The sequence below is a fragment of the Acanthochromis polyacanthus genome, chromosome 11 (genome assembly GCF_021347895.1).
Source record: "Acanthochromis polyacanthus isolate Apoly-LR-REF ecotype Palm Island chromosome 11, KAUST_Apoly_ChrSc, whole genome shotgun sequence".
Taxonomy (NCBI): domain Eukaryota; kingdom Metazoa; phylum Chordata; class Actinopteri; family Pomacentridae; genus Acanthochromis; species Acanthochromis polyacanthus.
The window spans coordinates 7,125,529-7,141,438 of NC_067123.1; the positions used below are offsets into that span (position 1 = coordinate 7,125,529).

The following is a 15,910-nucleotide window of genomic DNA, read 5'->3' on the forward strand; positions in this document are numbered from 1 at the left end:
ATTCAAATAAACAAGCAATTCATTATAAAAACACCATCATAAATCTATTTCAGGTACTTAGGCACTTTCTTAAACAGAATAATCAGGAAGCACATGTTCTTTATCCACTCACATGGAGTTACACTTGCATTCATACACATGCACACACATGAACGCACACACACGAACACACAACTGACCCCTGATCTCACACAAGTGATTCAGGGATCTGTCTTGTTTATCCAGTGTGGAACTTCAGGAAGCAGTTGCGATCGGGGGTAAAGCAGAGGTGGACATTACATTTGCGGCACATAGCTTTTGGTGTACCATTGCACCGTGGCACCCTGCATCTCCCCTTGTCCCCGGTCATAATGAGCCAGTGAGCTGTTTGATCCAGGCGGACATCTGGGACTGGAATGGGAGCTGTGGGTCCTCTCTTCATCTTCTCCTCATATGCGGCAGCAATGGACAGGCTGTGACGACCTCTCTTCTTCTCCAGGCTCTTCCCACTTTTGCAGAGGCCCTCTGCAATAAATGACTTGAAAGTATAAAGCTTAATTACCTCTTTCTTCCTCATACCACTGCCTTCACAGTCTCTTCGGTAGAGCAGCCAGGTGGTGCTGATGATCATGTCCAGGAGGTGGTAGTTAGTGTTGTGGAGTTTTCTCCATCTCGGGAGGTGAGGCACTTCAGCCACCTCTTCATGTTCATCTCCTTGCTCTTCCTCTGTCTCAGACTCGCTGTATTGAGGCTGGTTTTCTCCTGAACAGAAGAAAAAGGAAGCACATATTAGAAACACACAGATATACAGTCACCCACATGCACGCACACACGCACGCACACACACACACACACACACACACAGAGTTACTTTTCCAAATGACCCCTAACTGACCCCTGAGCTATGAAGTGTCCCTCAAACCTGACTCAGGGATCCATTCCTCCTGGTCCGTTTCCTCACTGTCACTGTCAAGTTCACTGTCCTCGCTGTCTGTGGGAATGGCCCGAACCTCAAAATCCTCCCACTTCCTTCCATAAAATGTATTAACATCCATGTCCTGTATAAATATCATTAGATTGTAAAGTAAAAATATTGACGATGTTCATTTATGCATAAAAACACATCTCCATACATACACATGCAAATGCATTACATTGTCTGAATAAAATTGGGCTAGCTGCACAATGTTGCCAAATGAAAAAACACAGTTTTAATATATAAATAAAAACAAAATAAGTATTTAAACAATCAAACAAGCTTCCCGGACAAGGTACGTTTTATCCGTTTGATTCCCGGCTATAAAAGACACAAGCAGAAACAAAAAATCAAGCCGTTTTTTCATTTTTTCGTTTTGAGCAAAAAACAAAAAAAGCAGGAAACGGTTCGTTTTTTCGTTTATTCGTTTTGAACAAAAAACAAAAAAACAGGAAACGGTTCGTTTTTTCGTTTTCACCCCCAAAATGAAAATATGACTCCATATTTCGTTTCATTGGTGGGCGGGGCTTCGGAGCCTGCCAGTGCACAATAAAACTCCTGCCCATCACAATAAAGCTCTTGCGCTGGCATTCATAGACAGACTGACTTTCATTGTATTGCCTGCCCCCACTGCACTTCCCCTAACTCTAAATCAAAGCAAGTCGTGTACACAGTAATGACAGTCATAACCAGTGGTGTAGTCTAGTTTTTTCTACTGGTTATACTCCAACCTCATAAACCAAAGCCAGGTCAGGTTCTCATATATGTGCGCGTGCACTCACATGTCCGCGCACACACACACACACACACACACACACACACACACACACACACACACACACACACACACACACACACACACACACACACACACACGCAGCAACAGCTCCTTTATTTCAAACTACCAATTAGATACTTATAGACATTATAGCGTCAGCAGCTCCTCCTCCTGCCATCAGGTAGAGCTGATGTTTCCTCTTCATCAGGTAGACCTGATGTTTCCTCTTCATCAGGTAGACCTGATGTTTCCTCTTCATCAGGTAGACCTGATGTTTCCTTTTCATCAGGCTCCCTTTCCTAAATGTTAACCTTAGCTCCAGCTGTAGTGTTCCCTAAAGTGGCAGTATTCACAGGACAAGCAACAGGCTTATTAAAACACTGAAATAGTTTCATTTAGCTTTGCTTTCTTATTCTTATTTTTTCTCCACTGACTGATGTTGGGTCATTAGAAGTTCTAGACTCATGTCCCTCTTCTTCTAAGCCAGGGGTATTCAGCTAAAATTCAGAGAGGTCCAGTCAGCAAAGGTCCAGAACATCATAATGTCTAACTTGAGTTACTGTGATATATGCTGATGTAACCTGGTAGTTTTATTAGAGTCTGCCTGTAATCAAAAACTGACCGTCAAATAAATTCAGTACGGTTCAAAAACATTTTGACATTTATTAATAAATAACTTATATGTAACTGTATATCTTAGAATAAAGTGCAGAACTTAAAAAAGCATGACTGAACAACCTGAATCAACTTCTATACATCTTTAACAATACATAAATCTCATAAATGTAAACATTTGAACACTTTTACATTTTTGTCTGTCTCATATCACTCCCCTAATATCTCTGCAGCTTAATGGGAGAACTGAGCTGCTGCTTGTTTGAGCCGTTCTCAAAACATATTTTGATTATGTTCATAGTTGAGAAAGCTGCCTTACAGCTGTTTGCTGAGCCAAACATGGTCAGCATGTGACCACAGTCTGTCCTCTAGAGATGTATAAGGCACAAAAGATACGACTCTCAGAGCCGATGCTTTGTAGTAAATCTGAAGAGCCGACTCCTAACGTATTTAATGGAGTATGGAGTTTAACACTGTCCTAGCCGAAAACATGTTACTGGATCCTAGATTAAAGAAGCTTGCCTTCAGTGACAACAGAGCTGTTGATGAGAAACTTCAGAGAATAAGAGCAGCAGTCTGACACCTCCACCATTAGAGGACCAAGTGGAGGAGGAACCTCAAACTTCTGCTGTGTGGAGCCTCTTTGATGGAAGAGCTACAGGAGATGATTCAGGAGAAATCCTACAGCTGATGTGGTAATGGAGGATCATATCTAGAGGAAGCCCTCATCCAACCAGCAGACGACCCACTGAGCTGGAGCAGGACAAGGCCTCAGTCTGCCCCACCTGGTGAAGGTGATGGAGGAGAGACAACTTCTTCCATCTGAGAGAATCTTCTCAAAAACACGGCAGATATTCACTGAAAGAAGAAATGTATCAGCCCATCCAAGCTCAGCCATCTGATTTTTCTGAATGTCAGCCAGCTCTGAGGACATTCATACTGTTTGAACACTGAGTCTGGTTCTGGTTCTGTTCTGGTTCTGTGGGTTCATGTGCAGAGTTTTGTTCATTTATTTTTTGTGCAAAAAAGTTTGGTTGAAATAATAAACAAAAGCAAGAATACCTGTTTTTGTAACAGAGCAAATGTACAAAATGAGTCAATTATAAGGCTTCTCATAAAAACACTGAATGAAAAAGAGTTTGTCAAAACACAAATGATTCATATTTGCCAGGTTAGGCAAAAACATGAGGCGACAAAGAATAATAAATTAGGAGCCGTTTGGGAGCCGAAAGAACCGGCTTTTCTTTGGAAGCAGTGCCAAAAGCTCTCTGAAAAGAGCTGAACTTCCATCACTACTGTCCTCTCTGTCCCTCATCTCTCAGCTGCTTTTTGAAGGCAGAGCCGCGATGCGATTCAGCGACGTCATTGGCTGAGTAGCGTCACGTGGGATGCCTGAACTCGTACATAATTGGTCTGTGCGTTTCTGAGCCGATAGACCAATGATAAACACTGGAAAGCTGCACCCTGCACCGGTAAAATAGAAGCGACCTGTCAAATTTACACCCGTATAGACGGCGTCTGGGTCCGGATCCGGACCGCGGTCGGCCTTTAGTGAGCCCTGTTCTCAGCCAGACACCTTCCCCCGTCCCATACAGCTTCACCGCTTCCTGACACAGAGAAAAGTGAACGTTATGTCAAAAAAACATACTAATACATGTGTTTGTGCATTTTTAAGTGGTTATATGGAAATTCGGGACCTTTTCTAGTGGGTATAAGGCGTATACCTGCGTGTTTACACCCCTGGGTATACGTATCTTTGCGCATTTTTAAGTGGGTAAACAGAAATTTGGAAAATTTTCTAGTGGTGGGGTGTATACCTGCGTATCACGTAGACTACATCACTGATCATAGCTACATGTATGACGTTTGCAGCAAAATAATAAATAAAAATAAAAAACGCGTGGAAATCATTTTAATTTTCAGAGTTAAGATGGATTAAATGCGCTGTCAAACAGCGCTGAGTGGAGCGGCTGACCGGACCAAGACGGCGGCCGTATTTCTCGCTGCACAATACCCCGAGCAGCGTTGACCTGACCTGGCTTTGGTTTATGAGGTTGGAGTATACCCACTAGAAAAAACTAGACGACACCACTGGTTATGACTGCCATTACTGTGTACACGACTTGCTTTGATTTAGAGTTAGGGGAAGTGCAGTGGGGGCAGGCAATACAATGAAAGTCAGTCTGTCTATGAATGCCAGCGCAAGAGCTTTATTGTGATGGGCAGGAGCTTTATTGTGCACTGGCAGGCTCCGAAGCCCCGCCCACCAATGAAACGAAATATGGAGTCATATTTTCATTTTGGGGGTGAAAACGAAAAAACGAAGAAACGAACCGTTTCCTGTTTTTTTGTTTTTTGTTCAAAACGAATAAACGAAAAAACGAACCGTTTCCTGCTTTTTTGTTTTTTGCTCAAAACGAAAAAATGAAAAAACGGCTTGATTTTTTGTTTCTGCTTGTGTCTTTTATAGCCGGGAATCAAACGGATAAAACGTACCTTGTCCCTTCCCTGTACATGCATGCACATGCACATATTTTTTTGGTATAAAGGTATTCAATTTTAACATGTTGAAAAATGAAATTAATCTTACCAATCTGTAGCATGTGTCCCATGCGGCTTGACTTCCTGAAAGGACTGCTCCACCCCCAAACAAAAAGGTACACCCACTTCAAATGGTCATTTGAGCTGTGGCCTCCCTTCTATTTTTCATGTTTTCATCACATTGGCAGCCATGATTGAATGTCTCACTCTACCTCATATCATCAGGATCAGACTCATTGTTTTTACTTTTTTCCATCAGTCAGTTTGTCCTCTTGGTCAACAGTAACAGCTAGCTAAATATCTAGCTTCTACTGCTGAGAAAAAATGCTAACATGAGCATGGATTAGCAACCCTGATACTGTGATTAGAGTAGGGTTAGCAAACAACAAATAAAACATGGAATAAAAATGGTTCCATTGATGTGTAACCTGAGCTAATCAAGCCTTCCATAGTTTATGACCTATTATGATGAATATGTAGTAGAAAATTGCAAAAGAGAAGGTTAATTTTTCAAAAATTTTGAAGCCCAAATGTCCTCCAGGCCTGGAATGACCCAATGGCTTTGCCATAAATTGAACTTTTTGCTTCTACATTTTCAGTTTCTGACCTTTTTTTAATCTATCATGGTTGTTTCACGTGTACTTTACTCTTCATGTATGTTAATGGGATGGACAAAATAATGCAGTCCAGCACAGCACTACCACCAACTAAATACTCAATAATCAACATAAAGTTGATCATCTTTTTTGCCAAAGTCAACAAAAAATGTTGCAGTTTCAAAAAAGTAGAACTTCTAGCCCTGTTTTTTATTGGGTTGTATTAGATAGCCAAATAAAGAGGCCAGTGAGCGTAAAAACAGGAACAGACCACAATGACAATGATCCGTTAAAGTCATAAGTTAATCTGTCATGTTGAGATAACTGCATAAATATTCCAGAGCCACGCTAGAGGCTCCACGACGCTGCATTGTGAGCTAAATGCTAACATCCTCACAATTTGCAAAATTTTGGCTACCACATGTTCCACCACCTCAAATTTAGCGTGTTAACATTTGCTACTTAGCACAAAACATTCAGTCCAGCTGAAAGGATGTTTGTATAACATAAAACTAAATTTAAAAATACTACGGCATCACTGCAGCGATTAGAATTTATCCTGAAGGAGATCAACATCGATCAGCCACATCATTAAAACCCATTGACAAAGTGTGTAACATTTATTTTTTTCATAATAACATAATGTTCTGATAGGAAACCTTGAGTCCTGGTATTTATCTGGAAGCTATTCTGACATGTACCACTGATCACTGTTCAAAAGTTTGGGGTCACTTAGAATTATCATTATTTTTGAAAGAAAAGCAGTTTTTGTCCATGAAGTTAACATTAAATGAATGATGAATCCAGTGTAGACATTGTTAATGTGGTAAATGACTGTTCTCGCTGGAAACAGCTGATTTTTAATGGAATATCTCCATAGGGGTACAGAGGAACATTTCCAGCAACCATCACTCCTGTGTTCTAATGCTACATTGTGTTAGCTAATGGTGTTGAAAGGCTCATTGATGATTAGAAAACCCTTGTGGAATTATGGTAGCACATAAATAAAACATGAATAAAAGCATTGAATAAATCATGAAATTGTCTGGAAGACCTCAAACTTTTGAACAGTAGTGTACATAAACTTTGCTCCAGACCAAGAACCCTCCTTGTGGGTAACAACCAGGCTTGTCATGATACCAGAAATTTAGTAGTCGATACCAATACCACTTAAATTCTACTATACTCGATACCACTCGATACCGCGGTAGCAGAGGTAGCAGGTGCGTTGTGCCACAGAAATGACCATCTGTGTCAAACACCGTGAGCTGTATAGTAGTCCAGATATATATTTTAGATATATTTATATATTAAACGAGGCTTCGAGGCACACAATTTGCCCCGTGGATATTTTGTAATCGAATTATTCGGATTATCCCAGGAATCTTTTCAGCCCTGAACCTATTATGCGGGACAAACAAGGCTGGACACGCTTGTTATTTTGCCATGCAGCTCATTTACTATGGGCTGGGCTCATCTAATCATTGTAACGTAATCATGGGCGTAACGGACGCGGGGTACGCGTGGGACATGTCCCCCGCACTTTCCACATCTGTCCCCTCTGTCCCCCGCACTTTTTTCAGCCGTTACAACAGCTAAACCCGTTATTAGCATCCAGTAATGTGTTTTCCCGAGCCGTCTTTGAATGCACCATGAGCACATGCTCACGCAGGTGTTCCACAGGAGACGTGCTGCTGTGCTGAGCAGTGCTGAACGTGCGTCTGGAGTAATGTGTAGCAAACCAGCCAGAGCCAGCAAGAAGCAAAAAAACTTTACACATTTTTTCCAAACAAACTGTACTGTTGCACCCAATGTGACCTGTGCCCTAATTGAGATTCACAGCCAGCTAAACTCTCTCTTGCATAATTTCCTCCAAGGAACAGGCAGGTGTCGTTTTGGGCAAGGATTTAATGCAAAAAAGTGTGAAACTGAAAAGACAGAAAATACAGACGTGTATTAGAAACTAGAAATGAAAGACAATGTGCACAAAAGGTGCTATACAGCGCTAGCTGTAGGTTAGCAGACACATTACATTGACTAAGAAAAGGCTTAGCTATCATCTGGCATCTCCCAGATAAATCTCCACAAAATTATGCAAATGGTCATGTATACCGTGTCTAAACATCCCATCTAACAACAAAACTTACACATATTGCCACTCAAAGGGCTGGAAAAGAGTGGACGGCTGCAGATTGAGCAGGACACAATCTCATGCTGCTGTTGTTGACACTGTGCAAGCGGTCTCTTGCTCTTGCCACCCAGTGGCGGAAACTAACACTGCTACAGAACTGTACGCCCTCTAGTGGCCTGGATGATTAACAACATGTAAAAATGATACAACACACTCCCCGCCTGGCATTATTTTAAGAATGCCACTAAATAGTGTCTACAAACACTAAACTGTAGATAAAATAAGTATACAGTCCGAAATAGGTCTAGAAAAAGTCTTTGAAGTCTTCTCCCCTGACACCTTGACCTCCAGCTTCCTTACGACTCCATCTTTGCTCGGGAGAGTCTTGACAATGATTCCCATTGGCCATTCGTTCCGTTTTAGTTGTTTGTCCTTGAGAAGAATGATGTCACCTTCTTTTAGATTCGGTCTGTTGCGCTGCCACTTCTGACGACTTTGGAGCATGTTCAGGTACTCTTTTTGCCAGCGGGCCCAAAAAGTGTCAGCAAGAACTTGAACTCTCTTCCACTGATGTTTGAACATGTCAGCTTTGTTGAAATCCCCTGATGGAATCGGGATTGCATTAGTCTTTTGTGTGAGAAGCGTCATAGGAGTCAAGATTAAAGGAGCTTCAGGATCAGAAGAGACTGGTACCAAGGGCCTTGCATTGATAATGGCCGTGACTTCAGCCAACAGTGTTGTGAGGACCTCATGGGTTAACTTGGGGTTTCCTGATTGCAAGAGCATTGAGTCCAGTATGCGTCGTGCTATCCCGATCATACGCTCCCATGTGCCTCCCATGTGGGATGAGTGAGGAGGGTTGAAAACCCAGGAGCACCTCTGTTCGCATAAGTAGTCTTCCACACTTGTCTCATTGGGCTTTGGAGGATCCAACTTCAACTCTTTCGATGCACCAACAAAGTTGGTTCCGCAGTCGGATCTTAGCTGTTTAGCAGGACCTCTGAGTGCAAAAAATCTACGAAGAGCATTTATGAAACTTGATGAGCTGAGTGTTTCAATCACTTCAATATGAATGGCTCTTGTAGACATACAAGTGAATATCACTGCCCATCTTTTGCTGTTGGCTTGACCACCTTTAGTGCGTCGTGTTGTAACCTCCCACGGTCCGAATACATCCAGGCCAACATAGGAAAATGGGGGATCGGTTTGTAAACGTTCGGCGGGCAGGTCTGCCATGATTTGTTGCTCTGTCTTGCCTCGTAGCTTTCTACAGATCACACATTTGTGGATGACACTGCTGATAGATCTTTTGGCACCCACTAACCACACGCCACTTGCTCTCACAGCTCCCTCAGTGAAGTGTCTTCCTTGATGCTTAACAGCGTTGTGGTGATGTCGAATGAGCAGTGTAGCAATGTGATGCTTTCCTGGGATCAGCAGAGGATGGATTTCGTGACTCTGTAGCTTTGACTCTGACAGACGTCCACCTACTCGAAGTAGATCTTCATGGTCAATGATCGGATTGAGCTTGTAAAGTGAACTGTTTCGTGGTATGTCTTGTTTTGTCTTGATGCACTTAATTTCTTCTGCGTACACTTCATGTTGAACACATTTGATGATTGTGTGCTCTGCTTTTGTCACAGCTTCTTCTGTGAGGCTTGATTTGCAAAGATGCCAGCGTTTACATTCTCGTTTGTCTCTGGACTTGAAACTGTGAGCAATATGACATAGGTAAGTTACTGCTCTGACTATTGAGGTCCACTTTGAGAAACGTTCAAAACGTGATGAACCCAAGGCTTTGTGGTTTGTGCCAGTCACAAGAGTTGTTACATTCTGTCGAATTTCAACATCTGACTCTGGATCAATGAGCTTGAATGGGCCTTTTTCAGGAGTGACAGTGGTTTTGTCAAAGAGAATGGCTGGACCAGACCACCATGTGGTGCTGGAGATCTTCTCTGCTGGCAGTGAGCGAGATCCATGATCAGCAGGATTGTGCTCTGTCGGGACATACTTCCACTGATCTGGCAGAGACGATTGCTTGATTCTCTGGACACGATTGTTCACATACACATGGAATCGTCGGTGTTGGTTGTGGATGTATCCTAACACCACTTTGCTGTCAGTGTAAAATGAGGTCTTGTCAATTTTCAGCTTTAGTTCCTCTCTGAGAAGCTCAGACATTTCCACTGCTAGCACTGCAGCACACAGTTCTAACCTCGGGACGGTGAGCTCTGGCATGGGGGCTAGTTTCGCCTTACCCATGACAAACCCGACTTCATTGTGGTTGTCTTCATGAGTGACTCTCAAGTAAGCCACTGCAGCTATAGCTTTAACTGAAGCATCTGAGAACACACAGAGTTCGATAAAGTTGGCTTGTGAGATAGAGAAGGAAACATACGTACGGGGAATGCTCAGAGCTTTGAGATGCTGCAGAGAGTCATGCCATTTTCTCCAATCGTCGTACATGTCTTGAGGCAACGGACTGTCCCACTCAAGATTGCTGCTGGAGAGCTCTCTGAGAAGAAGTCTTCCTTTGATAGTTACAGGTGCAAGCAGCCCTAGAGGATCGAACAGGCTGTTTACAGTTGAGAGCACACCACGTCGTGTAAAGGGCTTTTGCTCTTGTGGAACATCAAATGTGAAAGTGTCTGATGTGGTGTCCCAAATCACACCCAAACTACGCTGGACTGGGGGCTTGTCAGTTGACAGATCAAGGTCTTTGATTTCTTTTGCCCTGTCTTCAGGTGGGAAAGCATTCACTACTTCCACTTTGTTGGAGGCTATCTTGTGAAGACGTAGATTAGAAAGAGCAAGCATTTTCTGGGCTCTCTGTAGTACGTCAACAGCCTCTGCTTCTGTCGAGAAGGACTTTAACGCATCATCCACATAGAAATCTTGTTCTATGAAGTTTCGAGCACCAGTTCCATATTCACCTTCTGCCTCCTTTGCTGCCATCCTCAACCCATAGATCGCCACTGCTGGTGAGGGACTATTACCAAAGACATGTACCCGCATGCGATAGTCCACGACATCTTTGGCCAAATCGTTGTCTTCGTACCAAAGGAAGCGAAGGTAATCCCTGTGATCTTCCTGGACGACAAAGCAGTAAAACATCTGCTCGATGTCGGCTGTGATAGCAACAGGTTCTTTTCTAAAGCGAAGGAGGACACCTATGAGTGTGTTATTTAGATCAGGCCCTGACAATAGACAGTCATTGAGAGACACTCCATCAAACTGCGCACTGGAATCAAACACCACACGGATCTTCCCTGGCTTCTGTGGGTGGTATACGCCGAAAATGGGGAGATACCAGGTCTCTTTGTTTTCATTGCAAGGTGGTGCCAACTCTGCATGTTTGTTGTCAAGCATCTTCTGCATAAACTCAACAAAGTGCGCCTTCATGTCTGGTCTCTTGTCAAGCGCACGTCGCAGAGACATGAGCCGCTTATGGGCGTAGCACCTGTTGTCAGGGAGTAAGCGTCTGGGGCTACGAAACGGGAGTGGTGCTACCCAGCTATTTGTTTCATCTTTGAAAAATCCTTCCATCTTCTTCAGAAAGATCATGTCTTCGACTGAGTGTGCAAGCTGATTGTCCTCAGTAGTGCGAGTAAACACAGCTTCTCCGAGATTCTCAAATGTTGGCTTTGCGTGTGGGTTTGAAAGTGAAACTGGGTTGGAAGCAGGTTTAGTTTGGCTCATTGTAAAGCTCTCTTTCACATTAAAGCGACTGTCACAGGGAGTGAGATAGCTTGGGCGTCCATTGTCCAACACATGTGTTTTGAGAGTGTTTACCTCACTTGGCTTGTGAGCAGTGCCTAAACACACATCACCGATGATGACCCAGCCTAAGTCGAGCTTCTGGGCAAATGGGTCACTGTGCTTGCCACTGATTTGCTTTCTCACCTTGTGTACTCTGAGAAGATTGCGTCCAATCAGCAACAGTATATCAGCGTTTGGTTCAAGTGGTGGTATTTCAGCAGCTATGGCCTTCAGATGCGGGTGATACAAGGCAGCTTCTGCAGTGGGTATTTCTTCCCGATTGTTGGGGATAGCATTGCACTCTATCAGCGTTGGAAGAGGAAAGTTCATTTTTCCATCCAGTGATTGCACTATGTAGTCGCATGCTCTTCTACCAGTGACTTGTGTCGTGCCAGCACACGTTTTCAGCGTGTATGGTGTGGCTGTGCCTTGTATTCCAAATGCTTCAAAAAACTCTGTCTTGGCTAGTGATTGGTTACTCTGATCGTCTATTATTGCATACATCTTTTTCATGTTGTGTGGCTCACCTTTTGGGTAGACTTGCACCAAACAAATCTTGGAGCATGACTTTCCAGTGATTTGATTTCCACATACCTCTGTACATGTAGCTGTAACATCTAAGTCCTGTGTGAGTTCTTGCTCCCCGCCGTTCTCTTTAGGAGATGAGGGAATCTTAGATGTTTGCGGTGCTGGACCTGGGTGGAGAGCAGCCAAATGCTTGTCGCTGTTACATTCATCACACTTTACGATAGCTTTGCAGTTCTTGGCTTGGTGGGTAGTGGAAGAAAGGCATCGATAGCAGAGGTTGTTGTCTTTGAGTACCTTTCTCCTGTCCTCAAGCAACATAGTTCTGAAACCCCTGCATCTTTTCAGTGGGTGTGGTTTGTGATGTATGGGACATTGTCTTTTAATGTCTTCGCACTCTTCCTTTGTATTTGCTCCCACTGATATGTCTGTTTTGTGCACTGTGACTGACTGTTTTTGTGTGTAGTTACCTTGTGTTTTTCCTCTTTTGTAGTTAGTTGTAGGATTTGCAAGAGAGCTGTAACTTGTGGTGAAGCTTGGGTCATTTCTTGCCTTGGCTTGTCCTTTCACAAATTCAACAAAGAAGGCGAAAGGTGGAAAGCTCACATGATGGTCTGCTTTATACTTTGACCCTATCATTGTCCACTTCTCTTGCAGATGAAAGGGCAACTTTTCCACAATTGGACCTACTCCCCTCGCAGTGTCGAGGTAACTCAAACCTGGCAGATATCCATCTTGCTTTGCTGCTTCAAGTTCACAAAGTAGATCTGACAGATCGCGAAGCTTGTGTGGTTCTTTGCTTGTAAGTTTTGGAAAGTTTTGGATTCTTGAGAACAGGGAGTTTTCAATTGCTTCTGGTGATCCAAAGCATTCGTCCAGCCTCATCCATATCATGTGTAAACCAGCGTGCGGATGTTTGATATTAACTGCTTTTAATCTCTTGGCATGTTCTGTGGACTCTGGACCAAGCCACCTAATGAGGAGGTTTAGTTCTTCACTGGCTGTAAGACCAAGATCTATGATGGTACTCTGGAATGTGGCTTTCCAGCTTAGGTAGGTCTCTGGCTTGTCATCAAACTTTGTCAGTCCTCCTGTTACCAGTTGACTTCTAGCTAGAAATCTGGCAAGTTCATTGGTTGTGTTGTTAGCGTCATTTGACATTGTTTGCTGTGGATGAGACACATTGAGAGAAGCTTGGTGCATTACATCTGTTTGTGCTGGTCTTTTGGCGCCCTCTTGTGGCTGAGGTGAGTAATAAACTGGTTCTTGTTTGGCACGGAGAGGTGTGTAAATTAATGTTGAATGTTGTTCCTGATTTGTATCATCCTGTTGAAAGGTCTCTCTGGTTTGAGGTGGATTAGTGCTACTGTGTTTGTTGATGTATTCACTTACTTTTTGTTCTGTAGTTTGTTGTAGAGGCAAATAGATTAACTCTTCGCTGTGCTCTGTGATGATGAGCTGAGCTGCAGCAGACTCCATTACCTCTGCTTTAGCAATGGCTGCATCTGCTTCTTTTTGCAGGTTGAGAACATCCAAACTCGCCTCTAAACGTGCCTTTTCAACTTTGATGTTCATCTCTCTTTCAGCATAAGCAAGCCTTGCCTTTGCTGCTTGAGCCTCTGCTTGTGCCTGTGCTGCGGCCATGCTGACTTTACTTGAAGCTGTTGACCTCTTTGATCCTGCAGATGATCGAACACTCAGTTTCCCCGACTTCGCTGAGGACTTGGATGAGTGAGAGGAGGACGACCTTTTGTCAAATTGTGTTTCTTCTTCCTTTCGATTTTCAGATTGTGTTGAATCCATCTTAACGACTGGGTAGGACTGCTGATGACTGTGGAGTTTGGTTGAATTCCACCAACCGTCACTGTGGTCCCTCGCCGAGTGCTATGTTTTCACTGTACTGTTGCACCCAATGTGACCTGTGCCCTAATTGAGATTCACAGCCAGCTAAACTCTCTCTTGCATAATTTCCTCCAAGGAACAGGCAGGTGTCGTTTTGGGCAAGGATTTAATGCAAAAAAGTGTGAAACTGAAAAGACAGAAAATACAGACGTGTATTAGAAACTAGAAATGAAAGACAATGTGCACAAAAGGTGCTATACAGCGCTAGCTGTAGGTTAGCAGACACATTACATTGACTAAGAAAAGGCTTAGCTATCATCTGGCATCTCCCAGATAAATCTCCACAAAATTATGCAAATGGTCATGTATACCGTGTCTAAACATCCCATCTAACAACAAAACTTACACATATTGCCACTCAAAGGGCTGGAAAAGAGTGGACGGCTGCAGATTGAGCAGGACACAATCTCATGCTGCTGTTGTTGACACTGTGCAAGCGGTCTCTTGCTCTTGCCACCCAGTGGCGGAAACTAACACTGCTACAGAACTGTACGCCCTCTAGTGGCCTGGATGATTAACAACATGTAAAAATGATACAACACACAAACCATGTAAGTTGTGTGACCTTGTTGGATGCAAACAATGTTAGACTTGTTAGCTAAATGATGACAAGGTAAAACGTTAAGCTAGTTAACAATAATTCAAATTTGGTTGCCTGTGTTACATTACTTGCTAATTAGTTTATTCTTGGAATAAACCCAGTCCTCTTTCATTTCTGGGCAGAAGATGTGCTCACAATTGCTCTCCATGTATTTAAGTCTTTTGGTCCCAAAAGAGGAGAGTCAGGGAGGAGAAAAAAGAATAGGCTATCTATGGTATAAATTTACAACTATTTTTTACTCCTTCTCTTTGTAATTCTATCTCAGAATTTTGATTTTCAGATTTTTTAATGATTATTTCCATAACAAAGAGCAGAGTCAGGCAGGAGATGGACCAGAGGCGGTGGCCAGCAGTAATGTTGACCATGCAGGGTCTGCAGAGGTGAAAAAAAATAGATAAGTGGCTGAGAAAAAAAAATGTACCTATGGGTTAAAGTGATTTTGAGGTTAAATTCTTCAATTTTTACTCTTCCTAATGCTATTTCAGAATTTTTCTTACCACATTTTTTATGTTTATTGCCATAACAGAAAGAGCAGAGTCAGGGAGGAGATGGATCAGAGGCCAGCAGCAGGGACAAGGATGTAGGGTCTTTACAGGTAAGGAGAGATTATAACTTCCTGAAAATAAGATATCTATTGCAGGGAGAAACCAGGCAGTACTGATCATTTCATGTTCAGTGTTTGGCACCTTTGGCTACTCATCCAGTAGATGTTCAAGGGACATTGTTGTCAACTCAACTAGAGTTTGGCCACTAAAACTTTAGATTTTATAGTTTAAAGTTTTATACTTTATAGTTTAAAGAACTAGCCTAGTTGGTCCCCTGGTATTGCACTGTGGCTGTTAGGGATTATGTGGTTCTTTAGCCACTAAAGACGGTGCAATTAAATGTAAGAGAATGATAAATCGCTCTGAAAAATTTGTCCCCCTCACTTTTGAGATGGTGGTTACGCCCATGGTAAAAGGGAAGTTTAAGAAGATAAAGTATGTCACTCCTGAGGTCTAAAGTCAGCTACTGAATATATCTGAAGCTGCTGGGAGTCATATTTGTGGATTCACTCTTATTTTATTACATTTTCTCAGCTTTTTTCTGTTTCTTTTAAATGGAGCGGCTCAGTTCAGGATCCAGGACAGAGCAAACATCTGGGATCCTGTAAACTGAGCTGCATCTTGTTCAGGTTTAAAACTAAAGGAAGCTGCTTCTGTTTTTATGATTCTGTTCATCAGATGCCTTATGAGTCTTTATTCATCACTCTCAGTCCTGTTTCCTTCAGTATCTGGTGATAAATTCCTCCTGGTGCTGTCATGCAAATAACAACTGTCCCTCTGCAAAAAGCCACGTGGTGTTTTACTGAATTAAATGTAACACTCTGTGTGGTGCTACTTTGCATGTGTTTTTTTTAAATTCCAATCAGATGCTCCCAATCCTCAGTTTCATATTTCAATATTAAGTTTCTGAGTATTTTCTTTTCATGCTGCTATTTACGTCAACTCTGCTACACTTTACAGGG

At 42.7% G+C, this 15,910-nt stretch overlaps 4 protein-coding genes across 8 annotated transcripts in view; 1 reads left to right on the forward strand and 3 right to left on the reverse strand.

Annotated features, from left to right (window-relative positions):
* The window catches only part of LOC127536016 (integrator complex subunit 8-like), a 91,756-nt gene that overhangs the window by 45,098 nt on the left and 30,748 nt on the right, over positions 1-15,910 (reverse strand). The gene's annotated exons all lie outside the window — the stretch shown is intronic.
* Positions 1-15,910, forward strand: part of LOC127536018 (integrator complex subunit 8-like) — an 89,158-nt gene that overhangs the window by 40,220 nt on the left and 33,028 nt on the right. The gene's annotated exons all lie outside the window — the stretch shown is intronic.
* Positions 25-1,072, reverse strand: LOC127536019 (uncharacterized). The gene is made up of 2 exons (XM_051955177.1): positions 902-1,072; positions 25-741 (listed from the first exon to the last, which is right to left on the reverse strand). The coding sequence occupies exons 1-2, from the start codon at positions 1,050-1,052 to the stop codon at positions 218-220; spliced, it is 675 nt and encodes a 224-aa protein (XP_051811137.1). The 5' UTR covers positions 1,053-1,072; the 3' UTR covers positions 25-217.
* LOC127536015 (uncharacterized) lies at positions 7,376-14,336 on the reverse strand. Of its 2 annotated transcripts, none has more exons than XR_007944997.1 (2): positions 7,633-14,336; positions 7,376-7,413 (listed from the first exon to the last, which is right to left on the reverse strand). XR_007944997.1 is itself a non-coding variant. In XM_051955166.1 (2 exons), exon 2 carries the CDS (start codon positions 13,701-13,703, stop codon positions 7,881-7,883), a length of 5,823 nt encoding a protein of 1,940 aa, XP_051811126.1. In that variant the 5' UTR covers positions 13,704-13,929; positions 14,149-14,336; the 3' UTR covers positions 7,376-7,880. The 2 variants fall into 2 exon arrangements, 1 of the variants encoding a protein (XP_051811126.1); XM_051955166.1 differs by having other exon boundaries at positions 7,376-13,929; positions 14,149-14,336.